Source organism: Hypomesus nipponensis, chromosome 10 (genome assembly GCF_054491055.1).
Source record: "Hypomesus nipponensis isolate SF chromosome 10, ASM5449105v1, whole genome shotgun sequence".
Lineage (NCBI taxonomy): Eukaryota > Metazoa > Chordata > Actinopteri > Osmeriformes > Osmeridae > Hypomesus > Hypomesus nipponensis.
This window is the reverse complement of record NC_140370.1, coordinates 16,175,001-16,197,152: the sequence shown is the minus strand read 5'-3', so window position 1 is coordinate 16,197,152 and position 22,152 is coordinate 16,175,001. Positions and strand designations below refer to the sequence as shown.

General features: G+C 52.1%; 2 protein-coding genes across 2 annotated transcripts in view; one reads left to right on the top strand and one right to left on the bottom strand.

The window, feature by feature from the left end:
* Positions 1-346: 346 nt before the first annotated feature.
* ccdc18 (coiled-coil domain containing 18) lies at positions 347-17,070 on the bottom strand. The gene is made up of 27 exons (XM_084708187.1): positions 16,542-17,070; positions 16,074-16,263; positions 15,567-15,725; positions 15,017-15,126; positions 14,701-14,829; positions 14,307-14,403; positions 13,481-13,581; positions 12,661-12,949; positions 12,409-12,493; positions 11,922-12,139; positions 11,570-11,680; positions 11,194-11,325; positions 10,817-10,930; positions 9,502-9,579; positions 9,219-9,335; positions 8,843-9,010; positions 7,375-7,517; positions 6,003-6,166; positions 5,695-5,908; positions 4,522-4,621; positions 3,624-3,719; positions 3,442-3,489; positions 3,217-3,306; positions 2,951-3,088; positions 2,127-2,549; positions 1,002-1,898; positions 347-814 (listed from the first exon to the last, which is right to left on the bottom strand). The coding sequence occupies exons 1-27, from the start codon at positions 16,640-16,642 to the stop codon at positions 770-772; spliced, it is 4,557 nt and encodes a 1,518-aa protein (XP_084564313.1). The 5' UTR covers positions 16,643-17,070; the 3' UTR covers positions 347-769.
* Positions 17,071-19,989: 2,919 nt separating this feature from the next.
* Positions 19,990-22,152, top strand: part of LOC146271984 (solute carrier family 53 member 1) — a 15,561-nt gene continuing 13,398 nt past the window's right edge. Inside the window, exon 1 of the mRNA XM_084708270.1 lies at positions 19,990-20,452. Coding sequence (XP_084564396.1) covers positions 20,384-20,452 — 69 coding nt within the window. The 5' untranslated portion in view covers positions 19,990-20,383. The remainder of the gene's footprint in view (positions 20,453-22,152) is intronic.

The window sequence follows — 22,152 nt, the reverse complement described above, 5'->3', positions numbered from 1 at the left end:
AGTTATCTCATTTGAAATGCAGCTGCTCTGCTAGTGAGTGCGCTATGCTGTGTAGATTCCTCCCCTCAGATCACTGGTTCTGGAAGTGTGACTGAGGGCCAAGTGGATCCTCGTGGGTTAGATGAGCTTGTAAGGACCTAACACAATACCCCCACCACACACACACACACACACACACACAACCCCCTTCAAACCTCACATTCCAAGCCCCAGTCTGGCAACTAACTACGTTACCCTGGTAACATGACCATAAAAAATAAAAAAAAATAAAAAAAAGGTTTAACAGGCCACCCTAGGCGTCCCTTACAGGCACGGTTGGTTAGGTACGACCCGTAAACACCAAGGCTACATACCAAAATAGTTTATTCTAGTAATAAAAATCATTCAGAATATTCACAGAGAAAATATTCAACGTAACACAATCTTAAGTTTGTACAAAACATTGAATCAACTGTACATTTCTACACAAAACAAATATGTTAAGAGCAACGGCCAATCACAGCCAGTCTAGGGGGTGAAGAGCACCAATCCCTGACTGTCAGCCATGTAAGACCCACAGCTTCATTTAAATACACTTCAAAGGCGCTCATTTGATATGGAAACTTTAAAAGGTCCAGGGCCAAACATCATCACACACACACACACACACACACACTAAAGAACAAATGCACACTGAGACTAAAAACACACAACCACAGACACACACACACACACACTCTTGTAACCACCATTCCACTGTGCTTAACACATCCTGAGGGGGCGGGGCTTGTTATTCACCGGTAGCCGAGGTTCCGCCCTCCTCCCTCAACCCTCCCTGGAAACAAAACACACCATCAGTCTTATCATCAGTCATAACACTAATAAAACAGCATCATTAAGAAGCAGCATAACCAGTTATGTTATAATGATACTGACAACAGATGTGTATTAGTTGGAACAGTTTTCCCCTCTTCAAACATTCTCATATGATTGGCTGATCGGTTTGAGAAGGCGGGACTAACCTGTATGGTGAGGGAGTGCTCTGCCTCTGATTGGCTGCTGGAGCTCCAGAGGGAGGTGTCTTCCTGCATGGCAAGGGTCTGGTTGACGAAGTGCAGCATGCCGGTCAGAGAGCTCATGTCCAGCCCCTCCTGCTCATCCTCCCTACTCTGCCCCAGGAGGGTCTCCCTGCCTGGGTCGACATCCTGCACCCTGTCCCCCTCCTGGTCCTGATCCTGGTCCCCAGGCTTGTCCACCATGTAAGTGAGGGGGTTGAAGGACATGTCTGTGGCCGTGGAGGCCTCAAGATGACTGAAGCCCTGCCAACTGTGGTCTGGGTCAGGCTGGAAGTCAGGGGCAGGGTGGGGGAGATGGTCTGGCGGGAGATGGGTGTGGTGGAGCTCTGGGAGGAGGTGGGTGGGGGGGTCAGGGGGAAGCTGGGTGTGGAGGTCAGGGTAGAGGTAGGGGCTAGGCGAGGGGGAAAGGGAGGAGTCGTCCCAGGGTCTCTGCCCCAGCGCCTCCCTCAGGGTGGCCCTCAGGCTACTGGATAGTTCCAGGGAGGAGTCCACGCTGCTACCCCAGTCTGGGGCCCGGTCCTGGGGGTGGGGAGGGAGGGCATGGAGGGTGGAGAGGATCCGCGTGGGGGCGTGTGATGGGGAGGAGCGGAGCTGCGTTTGACCGGGGGGCGAGGAGTGATGGTGCGTGAGGACGAGGGGAGGGGAGGGAGGGCGTGCGAGGACCCGTGAGGGTGAGGCGAGGTGTTTGTGGGGGGGGGGAGAGGAGGAGGCTGTGAGGAGATGGGGGGAGCGAAGGAGCGTATGTTTGGGTGGAGGGGAGGAGGGCAGGGTGGAGGAGGAGTGGAGCTCTGACGCTCTCTCCAGCGACGACATCCTGGCCTGCAGGCGGGTCATCTCCGACTCCTGGAGGAGAGATGGAAGGAGGGAGGGAGAATGAGAGGATGAGAAGGAGGAAGAATGAGAGAGGGAGGAGGGAGGGATAATGTGGGAGAGAGGAAGAATGAGAGGAAGGGAGAATGAGAGAGGGAGGGAGGATGAGAGGGAGAGAGAATGAGGGAGAGAGGGAGGGAGAATAAAAGGGAGGGAGAATGAGAGGGAGGGAGGGCGAGAGAGAAGGAAGAATCTTCTTACCTTGATGAGCAGGGCCTCGCTAGCCGTCTGAAGGGCCTTCTCCCTGGCATGGACCTGGGCCTGGAGGTTAGAGGCCTGGCCTCTGGCCTGGTCGAGCTGGGCCTGGAGGTTAGAGGCCTGGCCTCTGGCCTGGTCGAGCTGGGCCTGGAGGTTAGAGGCCTGGTCTCTGGCCTGGTCGAGCTGGGCCTGGAGGTTAGAGGCCTGGTCTCTGGCCTGCTCGAGCTGGGCCTGGAGGTTAGAGGCCTGGTCTCTGGCCTGGTCGAGCTGGGCCTGGAGGCTGAAGGTTTGGGTCCTGGTCAGGTCAAGCTGGGCCTGGGTGTGCTGCAGTCTTGCATCCAGCTGCTCATGAGACATCCTCATGCTGCAGGAGATGTGCTCCGACACCTTGAGCAGCTGGCCTCGCGTCTGCTGCAGAGACCACAGCTGGGGGGGGGGGGGGGGGCAGGCAAGAAACTGATCAATGTTCACGCTCATGTTTCATCGTTAATATGATGTCCGGGGAGTGGGGCGGGGGAGGAGAGAGACACACGAGAGGGGAAGTAGAAATAGGAGAGAGGGGAAGAACGTGAGATGGAGAAGGATAAAAGACAAGACTTGGATTGTGTGTGTGAGAGAGAAGAGGAAGTGGAGATTAAATAAAAAGGAAGTGAAAATAAGAGAAGGACTTGTGAGGAGACAGAAAGTGGAGGAATACAAACAGAATTGTGCGTTTGTGTGGGTTGTGTTACAAACAGAGAACATGGAACGAACACACACACAGCTCGTTCCTCCGTGCTGTAAACACACACGCACACACACACACACACACACACACAGGTGGTCACCTCCTTGTTGTGCTGCTCCCTCTCCTCCTCCAGCTCCTGCTGCAGGGAGGAGACGGCCTGGCGGAGTCCTGCCTCCTCCTGAGCCCAGCGCGCCTCCCTGCCGGCCTGCTCCTCCTCCACACGCCTCAGCTGCACCTCCTGCAGGAGGCGCAGACACTACACTCAGGCCTCCTCCGACTGGGTTCTCCTCTCCTGCTCTCCTCCTCTAGGCTGACCTGGCCTCCTCCTCTCTAGCTCCCCACCTCCCCGCCCTCCCCCCACCTCACCTTATCCCTGGCGTGCTGTGTGATGACCTCCAGTTCCCTCGACAGACGGTCAAAGCGAGAGCGTGTGTCCTGCAGATCCTGGGTCGTTCTCTGCAACACACACACACACACACAGCAGTGTTACGAAGCATAGCTGAACTCTGGGTCTAATTGAACCAATCAACACAGGAATCATAGAAACATAGACTATTCTACTCGTCCCTCCCCCCCCTCCCCCCCCCATACCTTCTCTAGCTCCTCCCCCTCCTGGAGCTGGGTGTTCAGCAGCTGGACCTGAGGACACACAAGCATGGAGAGCTTCAACGACTAGGACACCATGTTTTATTTAGTTGAACCTTTATTTGTAGCCTTTATTTTTGTGCATGTGTGTGTGTGTGTGTGTGTGTGTGCATGTGTGTATTTCAGACCTGTTGGTTCCTGTCCTCCAGAGCCTGCTGCAGAGACACAACCTTCCTCTCCATCTCCAGCTTGTGATCCCTGATGGCCACATCCAACTGACCCAGCTGAGATGGGGGGAGGTGGGGGAGGAGGAGGAGGGGAGAGGGAGGAGGAGGAGGGGAGAGGGAGGAGGAGGAGGGGAGAGGGAGGAGGAGGAGGAGGAGGAGGGGAGAGGGAGGAGGAGGAGGAGGAGGAGGGGAGAGGGAGGAGGAGGAGGGGAGAGGGAGGAGGAGGAGGAGGAGGAGGGGAGAGGGAGGAGGAGGAGGGGAGAGGGAGGAGGAGGAGGGGAGAGGGAGGAGGAGGAGGAGGAGGAGGGGAGAGGGAGGAGGAGGAGGGGAGAGGGAGGAGGAGGAGGAGGAGGAGGGGAGAGGGAGGAGGAGGAGGGGAGAGGGAGGAGGAGGAGGAGGAGGAGGGGAGAGGGAGGAGGAGGAGGAGGGGAGAGGGAGGAGGGGAGGTGGAGGGGAGGAGGTAGAGGTAGAGGGGAGAGGGAGGAGGAGGAGGAGGGGAGAGGGAGGAGGAGGAGGAGGGGAGGTGGAGGGGAGGAGGTAGAGGTAGAGGGGAGGTGGAGGAGGGGGAGGTAGAGGGGAGGAGGGGGAGGTGGAGGAGAAAGAGAAGGTTGAAGAAGAGGAGGTCACTATGAAGACTAAACAAAAAGAGTTAATCAAATTCAGTTCTACCACACGACATGCAAACAAGTCCTCAGTCAGGTCAGTCATTTACATAACCAGAGTGACAAGAAAAGTCTGTGTACTGCATGCGTGCGTGAGTGAGTATATATTTGTGAGTGTGTATTTACAGTGTGTGAGTGTGTGTGTGTGTGTGTAGTGTGTGAGTGTGTGTGTGTGCAGTGTGTGAGTGTGTGTGTACCAGCTGGGCTCTCTGTTGTAGCTCCCCCTGCCTCTCCTTCAGAGCAGTGTCCATGTCTAACACCTCGTGGTTTCTGTCCTCTAACTCTCTCTGGCTCTCTCTGTAGACGCACACACATGAAATGGAGTTTCATAAACACGTTCAATACGCATTTGTGACATGTAGTAAATCAAACAGTTGTGTAAGCTCTCAAGCACACAGACACACACACAGCGTAATTTAGTATGAAGTGGTGGGCGTTGGTGTTGTCACGGTAGCATCTACTGCTCTTGTGACACCACTGACCTTTGACCCTGTGTGAACTTCAACGCCTAACTCTGTGTGGTGGTGTGTCAGATCACCGTGTCACGCTGTCATTTAGGATGATGTTAGGAGTCATCTTTAAGTGTTGTTTTATGCTGTTTCACCAGTCAGTAGCTCTGTGTCTCTTATATATGTGTGTATGTGCCACACCATGTCTTTATTTATCTTTATAAATCCTGAGGGGGGGGGGGGGGGGGTAGAGTTGGACAAACACTGATGCGTCTGTGTAAATAAAAAAAATACAAAAAAAAGAAAAAAATCTATATAATCTTACAGCATTAAAGACATATTATGAATGATACAGTGAATACAATACAAAAGATACAGCACAGATAGTTCTCATCCTGTAGCAAAGTTCTAGATCAGCAACATTTAGTCTGCTCAGACACGTGCTTCCTGTTGACAAGGCCCTTCCTCCCCCTGCAGGGAGGATCAAACAGCAGTGAGGAGACGCTGGAGGCTCCAGCTCCTCCCGGCTGCGGCCACGTGGCAGCGCTCACCCAGTCACTCGGGTGTCTGCGGCCATCGGCGTTAGTTAGCGGGGTAACGTCGACCTCCGAGCCACGGAGAGAGAGTGATGTTTCACGAGGGTGGGGCCCGAGAGCAGAGTGGTCAGTGCCGGGGTTGGAGAACCAGTGTGTGTGTGTGTGTGTGACGGCAGAGAGAGAGAGAGAGACAGAGTTTGTGTATGCGCGTCGGAAGAGAGTGAGAGAGAGTGTGTGTGTGTGCGTCGTCAAAGAGAGAGAGAGCGAGGGAGTGTGTGCGTCGTCAAAGAGAGCGAGAGCGAGGGAGTGTGTGCCGCGGCAGACCGAGAGAGCGAGAGAGCGAGAGAGAGAGAGCCGGTGGGGGCGTGGTCTCATCCCAGCTCACCTGAGCTCTGAGGCCAGCTTCTCCAGAGAGGCCTGCCTCTCGTCACAGGTGACCTGAGTCTTCAGCAGCAGGTCTCTCAGCTCCTGCAGGTGACCCAGGGTGTCTGTCAGCTCCCCACGCACCCCCTGCAGCTGCCCCTCCAGCAGCTGGGCCAGCTGGGACGAGTTCCTCCTGTCCTCCTCTGACCGCTGCAGCTTCTCCTCCAGGTCCACCACTGACGAGGGGGAGGGAGGGGATCAGTATAACATCACCATACCCAGATCTTTCTCCTCTCTCACCAGCCTCCCTCCCTCCTCTCCCTCCCTCACCCAGACTGCTCTTGGTGTCCAGCAGGGTCTGGGTGTGCTGCAGGCTCTGCTGGGCCAGGCTGAGCTGTGAAGCTCTGCTGGTGCTCTCCCTGCGTAGGCTGAGCACCTCCTGCTCCAGGGACGACAGCTCCCCGCCACACGCACTCATCTCTGACGTCAGCTGGCTGCGGAGGAGAGAGGGGGACACACACGTCAACACACACACACGTCAACACACACACACACGGAGGCACACACACACACACACGGAGGCACACACACACACACACGGAGGCACACACACACACACACGGAGGCACACACACACACACACGGAGGCACACACACACACACACACACACGGAGGCACACACACACACACGGAGGCACACACACACGGAGGCACACACACACACGTCAACACACACACACGGACGCTCACACTGTGGTCCTAAAGGAGGAGCCAGAACAGGACCAGCCCTCCACACACCGTGGGAGGGACAACCTCCCCACCTGACTGTACACACGGCCCCCATCGTCCTCCACACGCACCGCCTGGCCAGGCAGACAGCGCCCCCGCCTGGAGGGAGGGTGGAAGTGCAGGCTGGGGCGGGGCAGCTGGGTAAGAGCCCAACCACAGTCCCACCCTGGAGAGAAACAGTCTTCTGGATGTATCGCAGAGGAGAGAGCGTCTCTGAAGAAGACGTGTCGCAGAGGAGAGAGCGTCTCTGAAGAAGACGTGTCGCAGAGGAGAGAGCGTCTCTGAAGAAGACGTGTCGCAGAGGAGAGAGCGTCTCTGAAGAAGACGTGTCGCAGAGGAGAGAGCGTGTCTGAAGAAGACGTGTCGCAGAGGAGAGAGTGTGTCTGAAGAGTATCGCTGAGGAGAAGGTGTCTTTGATGAAGAAGTATCTTGAATGGATATCTTCGCAGAGTATGTTTGGAGAGGGAGTTCCTTTGAAGAAGTATCTCGGAAGAGTATCGTTGAGGAGACAGAGTATGTTTGAAGAGAGTATCTTCAGGAAGAGAGAGTATCTTTCATAACTAAGAGTTTGTTGGAGAGTCTGGAGATGGGATGAGATGTCCCAGACGCCCTCCCAACCAAGAATACTGTGGAGCTGTGGAGTATATATACCCTGTCTGACACACACACACACACACACACACACACACACACACACACACACACACACACACACACACACACACACAGCAGTCATGGGACGACTCGAGCCCCTTGGGGGAGAGCTGGTCTTTGTGTGTGTGCTGGAGGCTGGGAATGAACTGGAATGACTCCAATCCCTTCCAGCAGTATGGGTTATTAGACAGTTACACGTAGGACAGGAATCCAATGTAACCCGGTGAGGGAGGATGTGGACAGTATTAGTCTCCTCACCTGACTGAGCCTGACAGGTGGACAATCTGGCTCCTCCTCTCCTGCGCCTCCTTCTCGTTCTCCTGCGCCTCCTCCTCTCTCCTCCTCCTCTCCTCCAGCAGGGAGGCGCGCGCCCGCTCCAACTCCTGCTCCAGCTGGGACACCTGGGGGAGACTCACAAGGTCATCACCTGGTGACCGTCTCCACATGCCTCCCTCCCTCCCTCCCTCCCGAGAACAATAGTGAAAAAGAACAATAGTGATACTTATATACTGCTACTCATATGGCTTCCAATTATAATAATAATAATAATTCATTTAGCAGAAGCTTTAATCCAAAGCAAGAAACAGGGAGGGGGGGATTTGAACCCGTGAACTCCAGATCTGCAGGCAAACACCTTACCACTGAGCTGTGCCTGTCCCATCGTGAAGAAGCCTGTTATCTAAGAGGACCACTAACCGGCAGACGTGTAAGACCCTCTGAAAGGAGCCATGCTGACAGGCCAGTAGACAGCCTGGAGGGCCCAGACCCCAACCCTGTCAAAGCTGGCCTTTGTAGGCCAGAAACAGCCAGTACCCTAGATTCCAGATCCTGATGCCTGATCATCAAAGGCAGTCTTTGTTCTGTGTTCTGGTTGTGACAGCAGCTCCAGAGAAAGTACACAGCGATGGAGACACCACATGTCACGCAACAAACTTTGTTTTGTTTTGTTTTTCTTTTCATGAAACCACTTAAAGGAAGGATCGGTGATGTGACGAATGGTTGAAGGGTGACAGTACGAGCCCTGGTTTCTGTCATCAGCACTGAGATCCAGCTTACGTCTGCTCTGAGAGCTGGAGTGAAGAACTGCTCTGCTGAGAGCTGGAGTCAGGGGGGTGTTTGAGGGCATTGTACCGCACTCCTCTCAGAGAAGGGCTGGTTTGTTTCTCAGACATCTTGAGTTATCACGTTTACCTCCCTCTCTGCTCCCCCCCCCCACCTCCCATCATGTTTACCTCCCTCTCTGCTCCCCCCCCCCACCTCCCATCATGTTTACCTCCCTCTCTGCTCACCCCCCCCCACCTCCCATCATGTTTACCTCCCTCTCTGCTCCCCCCACCTCTCCTCCCATCATGTTTACCTCCCTCTCTGCTCCCCCCCCTCTCCTCCCATCATGTTTACCTCCCTCTCTGCTCCCCCCACCTCTCCTCCCATCATGTTTACCTCCCTCTCTGCTCCCCCCCCCCCCACCTCCCATCATGTTTACCTCCCTCTCTGCTTTCCCCCCCCCACCTCCCATCATGTTTACCTCCCTCTCTGCTCCCCCCACCTCCCATCATGTTTACCTCCCTCTCTGCTCCCCCCACCTCCCATCATGTTTACCTCCCTCTCTGCTCCCCCCCCCTCTCCCACCTCTCCTTCCCTCAGTTACTGTAGAACACTCTGTACCAGCTTTCATAGCAGGCTCCAGTCCTCTACTCCTCCTCTCCCCCCTCCCCCCCCCCAGTACCTGGCCCAGCAGCTGGCCCTGGCTGTCCTCCAGCTGGGCGTTGTGGCTGCAGCTCTCCTGCAGCATGGAGCTGCTCTCCTGCAGGCTGACCTGCAGCTGCAGGTTCTGCTGGCTGCAGCTCTGCAGCTGCTCCCGCAGCCCTCGCAGCTCCACCTGCGCCGACGCCAGCTGGACACACACACACAGTTACACACCCACACAGTTACACACACCCACACAGTTCTACACGCACACAGTTACACACACACACACACACATAGTTACACACACACACACACAGTTACACACCCACACACACAGTTACACACACACACACACACACACACAGTTACACACCCACACAGTTACACACCCACACAGTTCTACCGGCACACACCTCAGAGCTGTGGGTCTGCAGCTGGGTGTGGTACTGCTCTCTGGTGTCCTTCATCTGCTGCAGGAGGGAGCTGAGCTCCTCTCTACAGCTGAACAGAGCCTCCTCCAGCTGCCTCACCTGACACACACACACACACACAGAGGCACACACACACGGTTAGGAAGCCACTTCCACAGCAGACTAACCTAGGTAGCAGCCTGTCTGGCCTGCTCCCATGCACGCAGACCCCCCCCCCCCCCCACCCTGGAGGCCGGACAGTGTGCTGAGCCGTGCTGAGACTGACCTGGCTGGCTGACTCCTTGGCCTGCTGTCTGAAACTGTGGAGGGCCTCCTCATTCTGCCTGGCCCTGCTCTCACTCTCCTGCACAACACACACGTCCACACACGTACACACACTTCCATTAGTTTAGAGTATGAGAGGGTGTTTCTCTGTGTTAGGCAGCAGTGAGTATGAGAGGGTGTTTCTCTGTGTTAGGCAGCAGTGAGTATGAGAGGGTGTTTCTCTGTGTTAGGCAGCAGTGAGTGTGAGAGGGTGTTTCTCTGTGTTAGGCAGCAGTGAGTATGAGAGGGTGTTTCTCTGTTAGGCAGCAGTGAGTATGAGAGGGTGTTTCTCTGTGTTAGGCAGCAGTGAGTATGAGAGGGTGTTTCTCTGTGTTAGGCAGCAGTGAGTATGAGAGGGTGTTTCTCTGTGTTAGGCAGCAGTGAGTATGAGAGGGTGTTTCTCTGTGTTAGGCAGCAGTGAGTATGAGAGGGTGTTTCTCTGTGTTAGGCAGCAGTGAGTATGAGAGGGTGTTTCTCTGTGTTAGGCAGCAGTGAGTATGAGAGGGTGTTTCTCTGTGTTAGGCAGCAGTGAGTATGAGAGGGTGTTTCTCTGTTAGGCAGCAGTGAGTATGAGAGGGTGTTTCTCTGTGTTAGGCAGCAGTGAGTATGAGAGGGTGTTTCTCTGTGTTAGGCAGCAGTGAGTGTGAGAGGGTGTTTCTCTGTGTTAGGCAGCAGTGAGTATGAGAGGGTGTTTCTCTGTGTTAGGCAGCAGTGAGTGTGAGAGGGTGTTTCTCTGTGTTAGGCAGCAGTGAGTATGAGAGGGTGTTTCTCTGTGTTAGGCAGCAGTGAGTATGAGAGGGTGTTTCTCTGTGTTAGGCAGCAGTGAGTATGAGAGGGTGTTTCTCTGTGTTAGGCAGCAGTGAGTATGAGAGGGTGTTTCTCTGTGTTAGGCAGCAGTGAGTATGAGAGGGTGTTTCTCTGTGTTAGGCAGCAGTGAGTATGAGAGGGTGTTTCTCTGTGTTAGGCAGCAGTGAGTGTGAGAGGGTGTTTCTCTGTGTTAGGCAGCAGTGAGTATGAGAGGGTGTTTCTCTGTGTTAGGCAGCAGTGAGTATGAGAGGGTGTTTCTCTGTGTTAGGCAGCAGTGAGTATGAGAGGGTGTTTCTCTGTGTTAGGCAGCAGTGAGTATGAGAGGGTGTTTCTCTGTGTTAGGCAGCAGTGAGTATGAGAGGGTGTTTCTCTGTGTTAGGCAGCAGTGAGTATGAGAGGGTGTTTCTCTGTGTTAGGCAGCAGTGAGTATGAGAGGGTGTTTCTCTGTGTTAGGCAGCAGTGAGTGGGACCTGAGTGAGCTGCTCCAGGGAGGTCTGCAGGAGCAGGGCTGAGCTCTGGGCCTCCTCCCTCTCCCTCTGGAGCACCTCCACCTGGGCCTGGGCCTGGGACACAGCCTGCTGCAGCTGGAGGAGGGAGGGAGGGAGGGAGGGAGGGAGGGAGGGAGGGAGGGAGGGAGGGAGGGAGGGAGGGAGGGAGGGAGGGAGGGAGGGAGGGAGGGAGGGAGGGAGGGAGGGAGGGAGGGAGGGAGGGAGGGAGGGAGGGAGGGAGGGAGGGAGGGAGGGAGGGAGGGAGGGAGGGAGGGAGGGACACAAAAACAAAAGGTGATTTATTGAGAGGTATAATTAAGCTCAGTATCTCGGTCTCTCTCGCACACTCACACCCCTACCTGTTGCACTGTGCCCTGGAGCTCCCTGCTGTGCTGGGAGTGAGTGTTCCTGCTCTGCTCCAAGGCCTGCTGGAACTCCTTCTGCTTCTTACTCATCACTGACTGGTAGTGCTGCACACTGCGGGTCTTCTCCTGAGACAGGAGGGAAGGAGATGGACACAAATGTGCCATTTTTGGGGGTTAAAAACATTTGAGCCAAACAAATTCAAGCCCAAAAAATTAGAGCAGAAAATCTTTGCCCCAGGATTTTGAGCCAACAAATTTGAGGCAAAAAGAATTTGAGCCTGAATGCAATCGAACCATCTCACTTTCTTTCTCACATTCTGTGGGAAACACTGATCTGTGTGTGTGTGTGTGTGTGTGTTTGTAGACATACGAGCAGCTCCTGGTCCAGCTGGGTGTTCCTCAGGGCAGCCTGGGTGTAGGCTGAGCTCTTCTCCTGCAGCTGTTTCTCCAGCGCTGCAACACGAGCTGCCTTCCTCTTCAGCTGCAAGTTCCCACCGCCGCCACCAGGGGGAGACACAGCACAGGCCACAGATTCAGACAGAGCATACCAGATCTGCCTGATGAGTTTCCATCCATGAGATTTAACACAACTGGTAGGACCTCGCCTCATAGCACCAACATCTACCAGAGGGTCTCCACAGTTGGAACCGCAAAACCATAAATATTCTCCTTTCCCTCCTCCCCTCTCTCTCTCTCTCTCTCTCTACCACCAGTCTCCTCACCTCTCGGTCGTTGTCGCTGGCGTGGCCCACCTTGCCCAGCAGGTCCCTGTGGAGCTGCTGGTAGTGGGAGTCCCGCTGCTCCATGGAGCCCTGCAGGGAGGAGAGCTCCTCCTGGGCCCGGGACAGACGCTCCTGCAGGCGGGCCGCAGTGGAGCGCTGCCTGGCCCGGTCCACCTCCAGGGCCCGGAGCACCGGGAGGAGCTGCTGGTAGCCCTCACCTGGGGGGGGGGGGAAGAGAGAAGTAGGGAGGGGGGATGATGGGAGAGAAGTAGGGAGGGGGGAGGAAAGGAGAGAAGTAGGGAGGGGGGAGGAAAGGAGAGAAGTAGGGAGGGGGGAGGATGGGAGGAAAGGAGAGAAGTAGAAAAGAAAGGGGAAGAGGAGAGACCAGGCAAGAGTGATGACAGGAGAGGAGGGACCTTTTAATAACCGTTGTTATAGCAACAGTAAATCAATCGAGTCGTTTGATCAGAGGGGTTGTTGAGCTCACCAGGTTTGGGTTTGAGAAGGTCCGCAGTACCAGTGTAGTCCACCGGGGGCAGCATGCAGGGCCTCACACACAGCTCATCACCCTGCTGTACGCACACAAAACAAGTCACCTCAGTCATTAGCACCTCATGTACAATAACATTGGAAAGTGAGTGTAAGTGTGTGTGATGGTGTGTGTGTCTGTGTGTATGTGTATGTGTGTGTCTGACAGTGTGTGTCTGAAGGTGTGTGAGCCTGTGTGTGTCTCCCATACCTCTCTGAGATGCAGCAGTGTCAGTATAGCCTCCAGGCTGGCCAGCTCAGCCCGGCTCTGCTGAGCCTCCCTCTGGCCCTGACCCAGCATGTGTTCCTGACACTGAGACAGCGCCCGGAGATCCTCCACCTCCCTGCGGAGGGAGGCCAGCTCCGTCCCCCCCGCGGCCCGCTCACAGAGCTCCTTCTCCAGCCGCGAGGCCTGCCGCTCAGCCTCCTCAAGCCGAGCCTGGAGCTGGGCTCGCTCCGAGGCCAGACACCTGGCCTGGCCGGCCTCCTCCTTCAGCTGGCTGGAGGGACGGAGGAGGGGAGGGGTGAGAGGATGAGGAGGAGGGGTGAGAGGATGAGGAGGAGGGGTGAGAGGATGAGAAGGAGGAGGAGGGGACGGGTGAGAGGATGAGGAGGAGGGGTGAGAGGATGAGGAGGAGGGGTGAGAGGATGAGGAGGAGGGGTGAGAGGATGAGAAGGAGGAGGAGGGGAGGGGTGAGAGGATGAGGAGGAGGGGTGAGAGGATGAGGAGGAGGGGGAGGAGGGGTGAGAGGATGAGGAGGAGGAGGAGGGGTGAGAGGAGGAGGAGGAGGAGGGGTGAGAGGATGAAGAGTGAGAGGATGAAGGGGTGAGAGGATGAGGAAGAGGGGTGAGAGGATGAGGAGGAGGGAGGGGGGGGTGAGAGGATGAAGATGAGGAGGGGTGAGAGGATGAAGATGAGGAGGAGGGGAGGGTTGAGAGGATGAAGATGAGGAGGAGGGGAGGGTGCTGGTAAAGAGGAGTTCCCTCTAGGATCATCCCTCATTCCCCCATCCTAGACGATGACCTCTGACCTGATGGTCTGAGCCTGCTCGTTCCTCTCTCGCTCAAGACTCTCCCTCTCTCGGTCACACTGGATCAGGCTCTCCTTCAGCTTGCTCTCACTGTCCAGCACCTGAGGACCACAAGCAGGCCTCACATGAAGGTCCCTCGCCCTCACCTGAGGACCACAAGCAGGCCTCACATGAAGGTCCCTCACACTCACCTGAGGACCACAAGCAGGCCTCACATGAAGGTCCCTCGCCCTCACCTGAGGACCACAAGCAGGCCTCACATGAAGGTCCCTCACACTCACCTGAGGACCACAAGCAGGCCTCACATGAAGGTCCCTTGCCCTCACCTGAGGACCACAAGCAGGCCTCACATGAAGGTCCCTTGCCCTCACCTGAGGACCACAAGCAGGCCTCACATGAAGGTCCCTCACCGGAGGACCACAAGCAGGCCTCACATGAAGGTCCCTCACCTAGGACCACAAGCAGGCCTCACATGAAGGTCCCTTGCCCTCACCTCAGGACCACAAGCAGGCCTCACATGAAGGTCCCTTGCCCTCACCTCAGGACCACAAGCAGGCCTCACATGAAGGTCCCTCACCTGAGGACCACAAGCAGGCCTCACATGAAGGTCCCTCACCTGACGACCACAAGCAGGCCTCACATGAAGGTCCCTCACCTGACGACCACAAGCAGGCCTCACATGAAGGTCCCCCACCCTCACCTGAGAACCCCGGCTCTCTCCACTCTTCCAAAACGGAGTGGGTGAGACATGATTTGACATGCGCTGGTGACCAGAGAGAGGGCTGGATGTTTGTCGCTATGTTTGAGAAGGCTGGGGCGCTGGTACCTTCTGCAGCTTGCGGGAGACGTTGGTCTTGTACTCCTTGAAAGCGTCAGTCAGCTTCTCAGCGTTACGGAGGGCCTGGTTCCTCTGCTGCTCCGCCCTGGAAGACCACACAAAACACACATCACTAGATACACACACCACACTTCACTAGATACACACAAAACACACATCACTAGATACACACGACACACAGAGTGGGCAGTAGGTGTCAGTATTTCTCCTAGATGTTTATTTTGGAGGTGCAAGACAAATTCCACAGAAAATTATGAACTGTCAATTAATCTAGTAAAGATTAGGGGGGAGAAGATGGAGGGAGGGAAGGGTGGAGGGAGAGAGAAGATGCAGGGTGGGGGGAGGAGTGTGTGTCTGTGTGTGATGGCTTATTGTTGCTTACCGTTTGCCCTGCTTGGTTCTGTCAGCGAGCTGTGTTCTGAGCACGCTCAGTTCCTCTGTGAGCTCGGCCACTTGTCTGTCACTCTGGGCTGCAGCCTGCAGGCTCTGGTCTGCTCTCAGCTCTGCAGCCCTGCAACCACGACAACAAGTTCATCAACAACAACAATTGTTTCTTTAGCACCATTGGCTTGGTGCTCCTTGAGTCACAACATTAGAGTACTAGCATCACTGGCTATTGTGCATCAATACCACCAGTCATTGGGTTGACATTGTGATTATCGTCAGAGCGACGCGTGTGAAACGATGGAAGGTGTTACCTGAGCTCTTGGATCTGGGCCTCCACCTCTGCCTCCAAGCCCAGAATCTGCTCCTTCAGGACGGACACGCTGGAGGCCTTGGCCCCTACGGTGGTTCCCAGCAGTCGGACCTGGAAGGAGAGAGCGGATGTGAAGGGCAAGAGAGAGGAGATGAGAGAGGAGAAGAGAGGAGAGCAGAGGAGAAGAGAGGAGATGAGAGAGGAGATGAGAGAGGAGAGCAGAGGAGAAGAGAGGAGATGAGAGGAGATGAGAGAGGAGATGAGAGAGGAGAAGAGAGGAGAGCAGAGGAGAAGAGAGGAGAAGAGAGGAGATGAAAGAGGAGAAGAGAGAGGAGAAGAGAGGAGAGAAGAGGAGAAGAGAGGAGATGAGAGAGGAGATGAGAGAGGAGATGAGAGAGGAGATGAGAGAGGAGATGAGAGAGGAGATGAGAGAGGAGATGAGAGAGGAGATGAGAAAAAAAGTAGAGCAGAGGAGAAGGGAGGAGAGCAGGGGAGAAGAGAGGAGAGCAGAGGAAAAGAGAGATGGAACGGGGGGCAGGAGGGTCACCTACCTTGGTCCTGGAGCTGGCCACTTCCAGCTGGGCAGCCTGCAGGTCACTGAGGAGCTGCTGGTTCTCCTGCATGAGGGAAGCGTTTTCCTGGCGCAGGAACCCCAGCCTCTGTTTCAACTGACCTGCCTCCATCTCAGCAACCAACCTGCCTGAGGACGACTGGAGGCATGTGTGGGAAGGGGTGGGGGGGGGGTCAGAACGAGCTGGACACTGAATGGAACTGCACAACGTACATCTTATATAATGATGGGGGGATGGGAGTTCCCTCGTAGATTATTTGACAGCAGATCAAGCGGTTGCTAGAGGTTAAAAACCCTGTATGCCGCTTAGGATAACATCATCTGCTAAATGAATTTTATACATCATTACTTTGTTATTTACTCTCTTAACGTTCTCTCTTTCACATATCTAGCTAATGCTTTCTCTCTCAACATAGGCTACATATCTCCCCCCCTCACAGCCTCGCTAACAAAAAATACTGTTTCCCTCTCTGTTTCTCCATCTTACCCTGGCGTCTGAGGCAGGCGGGCTAACCCGGCGACCGGTGGTGCTGCTCAGGACTCCCTCCTGGCAGCGCTGGGCTTGAATGAGCTGGAGGTCATCCGGTTGCCGAAGGTCTTCTACGGTGAGACGCCGTGCGAACCCGTGCGGAGGGCTATAGTCGGACCTCTCGCTGTGGCCGTCATGTCCTGACTGACTGAAAGGACGGGGAGAACCTCCATGATTAAATCTTTCTTCAGCTTTATGCTATGTTACTTCACAGATATAGACATTAACAACTACAGCTGTCTTCTTTGGTAAAAATCAACCACCACCCCCCCCCCCCCCCCCACCGCCCAAGCTACCACTCCCCCCCCCCCCCCCCCACACCCCCCACCAGACTTCTGACAGTCCAAGACAAGAACGAAGTCGAGAATAACTCTTGTCCTGTGAACTATGATGGGAAAGGCATGAAAAACAGGACTAACTACTTACCTCAATAGTTCTCCCAAACTTTGTAGTTGTGTCTCAGTTGATTGTAGCCGACTCCTTAGACTAGCAACGTTCTCGACTAGATTCTCCTCGTCGTTGAACATTGATTGATGTCAGGTTCTAAATCAATAAAGCTTGCTAGATAACTAGCTAGCTTGCTGCAATTACTGTTTGCATTTGTAGCTAGGATGCTAACTACCTAGACATGAAAATATGTGGCTTTTGAAAATCTAGCCAACCATTAAAGACTGAAACACACTTTCGAAGCAGCTAGCTAATGAGCTAGCTGAATAGCTAACGTGTAAACAGAACTGATTGAAACTCGACATTCAACAGGTTTCTTTCTTGAGTCGTACAGTACCATAGACCAAAGTTAGGTAGAGTCTCAGCTTGCAACGCTAAAAACTATAAAGTAAGCTTAGATAGCGTAAGGTGTTCAGTGAAAACGTGTTTAAATGAAAGAAGAGCTAAAAAAAAAAACATAAAGAGTACTGTTGTCTTGACACACTTTCTACAGTTGATCAAAACGGCAAACTACAATTTCAACTCTTCAACATTGAGCTACCCAATTGGCCAAAAAGGGAGCGTCTGGTTTCTGATTGGTGAACGAGTGTATGACGAACTGTCAAGACCGCGAATGGTGGCGCGTTCTAAACTCTCAAGACTGTCATTCGTTTTCATACATCTGGTTTTATTGGGCTTTAATTAGGCATCTTTGGTGCCCTTTGCTATGCTTTACTAACAGGACAAGGAAAAAATACCGTGAAATTGTTTTGCTTTTTCTCTGTTCATTTTGTAATCCATGTTTTACCTCTCAATTATACCAATAATGGCTTGCATTTTTAGGTTAACGCTGCGGTTTACACTTCTGTAATTGATTCTAGACCTTCTCATGTATCTACTTAATTTTTAAACAGAGGCTTGCTGACAGGGTCTGCACGTGACGTCACCGTCCGTGCGCGTAGACTAATCCTTGAAAGGATTTTATTTTATCGTTCGGTGCGACATATCATTGTGAATAATTATCACAGAGCGGTATCAAGACAACTGCACAATGAAATTCAAACTATTTTCTATTTCAGAACGCATTTCTTCGCATTTTGGGAGCAAATCTGGAGCAGATAACATCGATGAGGACCATTCCTGGAAGAGATAATGCGACATACTGGAACCATCCTACAGGCCTATATGAATGCTAAACGTTATCATGTATTTCAACGTTTTTTAGTGGATTTTGCGCTGTTATTCATCGTATGTGTTTATTTCAATTCTTAACAAAGAGATGTGTGTATAGGAAGTCTGTGTTTTAAAGGCTAGGTCATTGACTAATCCTTACACCTCATTCGTATAAGCTATTCTTCTTATATATATAATTTTGGGGGGACTTGATTTAACGATATTATAGTTACCATTGTTTCAGAATGTTAGGCTATGATCCTATATGCGCTGTTTGGGGTTACGTAGATGGTAATATTGGCCTACATGTGCATCCGTTTTATAATGCAAATATTTACGAATAATAGTACATCCATTTATTTTATTACAGTTTCATGTCATTCGGGAGAGCCAGAATAGTCCTCTATTATTCGTTCATGGCCCACGCAACATGACAGTCTCAAGCGCCCTTTGAAGGGGATCAAATGAGCCGCGCGGCTCTGCGTTTTCATTGTTTCACAACCTCCAAAATCTGAGCTGTGTTGCCGCATTGACAAACACGGTTGTGCGTAGCCCACTGCAAGCAATTCCATAATGGCAGCAGAGGATTATCTTGTGTGGCTATAATGCGTATTATTTTTTAATCTTGGGGATCATGTATAGGATTTTTGGGACAGCGGTTTATTTTATAGGGTGAAAACATTCACAGAAAATTGTAGGATTAAGTGAAGTCCAATGAAGATGACCGCTGCAGCTCCTAACGGAAAATAGGCCAGTATTGATATCCCATCAAACAGGGATGAGATGGGGTGGTTTTTGCCGTTGGAAAGAAAGTCCTTTTTTTTTCTCCAGAGATATAGACTCCTTCTCTCCGTGTTCACAGTGGACCTTGATTTATAGTCATTCAATTAAGGCACGCGGTGAATGCCAAGAGCGGAGTCTTCGGCCTGCAAAGGACATCGAGTCAATTTCAAGGCCTACCTTACCGAATGTTTAATAATGCCTCGGTGATCTCATTGCCGCTATGTGTTTAGGTCTTTAAAAAGCTCGTCAAATATGGAAAACGCTATTTTTTGTTCCGAATTGTGATTATTTGCTTTGCTTTAACAGGAGGGGGGGGGGGGGGGGGGGGGTATTGTTGTGTCGAGAGAGGCGCTGTCCATGGCGCGTAGTTCTGAATATGAGCAGTGACAATTTATAATACCAATCAATGTCGATGACTCCGTTCATAGACGCTGTTCATTCTACGGCGAGCATAATTCAAATGTTTAGGAGACATAATCGTATATAGCATAACTGTGAAGGCCTAAGCCAAATATCTTGTGTCCATTTATGCAAAGGACCTGTATTTCTTTCTATAAATATATAAATATATATTGGTATGTGATTTTCTCTCTCAGTTTCTCTGGCTTGCACCACGCACGCGCAGAAACGCGCGAGCGCAAACACACAGCTCTACTGTTACATCTACAGCAAAGAGTCAACTTCATATTCCAGAACTAATGGCTTTCTGAAAGGATAAACAATGGAGTAGGAGTTTGGAGCCTAACAATGAGTGCCAACGAGAGTAAAGACAACGGTATGTTTGTCCTGAGGATGTGTTGACTTTGTGCACATATTGTACACCAGGGGGCGCAAGTGTCAAAAGATGAACATTTGAACTGTTGAAGCAGTTCCTCAGCCCAACTGTTCCATTCTAACAATAAAAAATAAAAAATGAAATAACGATAAGCTCCGAGTATATGTACAAAAGGTGTGTGTGTTTTTACAGACACACATGCCTTTCAACGGAGATGCTGGTTCAATCAATCCCCTTATGTTATATTTTGGAGTGTAAGACCAGCGTCAATTCTCACCTACAAAAATGGTACCGGCCTTTTCAGTTATAACGGTGAAGCAATAGACGGCATGAGTCCGTCTCTATAACAAATGTTTCAAGAAGCTCGGTCCAGGAAGGAAGCCAGTAACAGGCAGCTGTTTCTAGTAACGTATCGGTGATAGGTCAGCCTCATACACACTACGACCTCAATCTGTTGACATAAATTACATTTATGTGCGAAACACTGATGTTATACGACGTGTCAGTGTGAAAGTGTGATGGCCTGGCAATTGAGGACATGGTGTTTTATGGTCTAATTGTTGATTAAAACAAACATACGTTTGTGAACGTGTCCGTCGTATATTTAAACTACTTTCTCATTCATGCACCTTAATGGAGGGCGATTAGGATGACAACTTTGTTTTTCACCTGAGCATTCCATACGCGATGACGCCACATAACGTCACTTCTCCCCATACTGGCTCGATGGCGTCGAAACGATTTCTCTGTAGAAGACGCGGGGGTTAATGAGCAATCGCCGACAATACTGTGCTTGTGCTAATCCATGACGTCGTAAGACTTTTCTAAACACGAACTCAAGACAATTCTGGAGAGGGGGAAGCATTTAAGCTATAGTTATGATTCGATGTTGTCACTCATCGCCCAGTCTCCGACCATAAACAGTATGGGAGGTAGAACGCTAACGTTATCCATCGACTGAACACAATCCTAATCTGGATTGAGGAACATTTCCTAGCTAGCTGTCAAACCCTGCTTTCATTATCACGAGGTTGGACATTTTCTTTCCGTGGCTCTTCGGCAAACACAGCAATCAAGATCAAGTTCCAGCGGGGAGCCACTCAGAGACAGAATGAAATTCACGGAGCATCTTTCAGCGCACATCACTCCTGAGTGGAGAAAACAGTACATCCAGTATGAGGTAAATAGCTAACGTTAGCTGTAGCCTGCGAGCTAGTTATGTTAGCTAGTGTGATTTGCCAGCTAGCTCCATATATGTTTTTAGCTGTCTCAGACGATAACAATAAATCATTTACAGCTACATGGCTAACAGGTTGACTTTTGGCAAACTGCTGTGGGGGGTTTCTGGTTAACTTTGAAATTATATATTTCTAGAAGGATAACTCGCTAGCTTGCTTAGCAAAGCAAACTCGAGTCACTTTGATTGGTTATTGTGTGTTTTTCAGGTGACAGTCGCCTTAGTGACAGCTAACTATTTTGTCATTACTTGAACGTGATTTACGGACTTTGCCCTTTCTCCTTCTATTATAAAATGCTGATGATGCCAGAAATGTTCCTCTATGCTGACTAGCAACACCAGTGTTATGGTGAGTGACGAGGTCAACACGGTGGTAGTGATTGCAGACAATGCAGAATTCTGCTACCTAGCTAGCTAATTCCCACGAACTGTAGGAGAGCGACTGCGTTCAAGAATGCAGCAATGCCAACGTGCATTCTGCAGAACCTATGATCCACGACCGATCAAAAACACAGTCCGCTGCGAAAACATAGCGTCACTTGCAAGCTAACTGCAATTTATCCAGCTGCATACTGCTGCATGGCGAGCTTGTCATGCCTGTCATGTTTGCAAGCTGCCTTGCGTGGTGCAGCAACAGCTGTACAAATCACGTTCTAGCTAACAAGACAGATTGCCAACTAGATCAAGACCTAGGCATGCGGCCGTCCCCCAATTGTTCTGTGGCAACAAAGTCAAACTCAAGGACACTTTTTATTAAAAGATTTGGGAGCGGAGGCACGCGGGACAGGCTGTCTGCCGACAAATGAGGAGTCCGTTTGCTGACTCGAGCTTTTTTCCATTTGGACAGCAAATTGAGCAAAATTATCCTCATTATTAAACCGTTATTCAAAATATATATAGAGGGGTTGGCGTTCACAAATTGAACCTAGATAATTTGGAAGGGGGCCAGTTTGGTGAGTGTGAAACTATTATTATGAACCAGGCAGTGAGGCATGAGGTGGATATTTATATAGTGAAGTCTAGCAGCCAGTCAGCCAGGCAGTCACCACACCCAGCAAGACAGGGCCTGCTTTTTAAAACAGCACCCATCTTTGTCTCTGAGAAAAGAGCAGTGCTCTCAGATAATTGAATCATTTCACATCAGCAGTGCTGAAGTTTCTGCTGTGGGATTAGTCTAAGAGCTGCTGGGCAGACAGAAAGACAGACAGACAGGCAGACAGACAGGGACACAGGCAGACAGGGACACAGGCATGCCGACAAGTAAGCAGGCAGGTAGATGCAGACAGACAGCTGGCTGAATGGACAGACAAATGAATAGACGGATAAATCAAAGGACTCACAAAAAAAGTGGTTTCAGAGAGTGACAGACAAGAGGAGACTGACAGGCAGCTACAGATGTGACAGACAGGCTGACAGACAGACAGACAGACAGACAGGCAGGCTGACAGGAGGGGAGCTGTAGCATGTGGAAGGTTCCAGTTACAGGCTAAACACACGACCACACATAGAGATCTTCTTCCTGGTCATGCAGGGCCTGATTGTGACACCTGGGTGACACATTCCTGTAAGCTGCCTCCTGTGGCCTCTCTGCAGGTGTAGCTTCTAGCTAGGTGCTGTGTTGGTTCACTGTGCTGTCTCTCTCT

Excerpts from the sequence above, each read along its gene's own strand:
- ccdc18 (XM_084708187.1), bottom strand. The coding sequence starts at position 16,642 with ATGTTCAACGACGAGGAGAATCTAGTCGAGAACGTTGCTAGTCTAAGG. Across the intron at positions 12,494-12,660 it reads CACTGCTGCATCTCAGAGAG|CAGGGTGATGAGCTGTGTGT; the intron begins GTATGGGAGACA and ends GTGTGCGTACAG. Across the intron at positions 3,089-3,216 it reads CACAGCACGCCAGGGATAAG|GAGGTGCAGCTGAGGCGTGT; the intron begins GTGAGGTGGGGG and ends CGCCTCCTGCAG.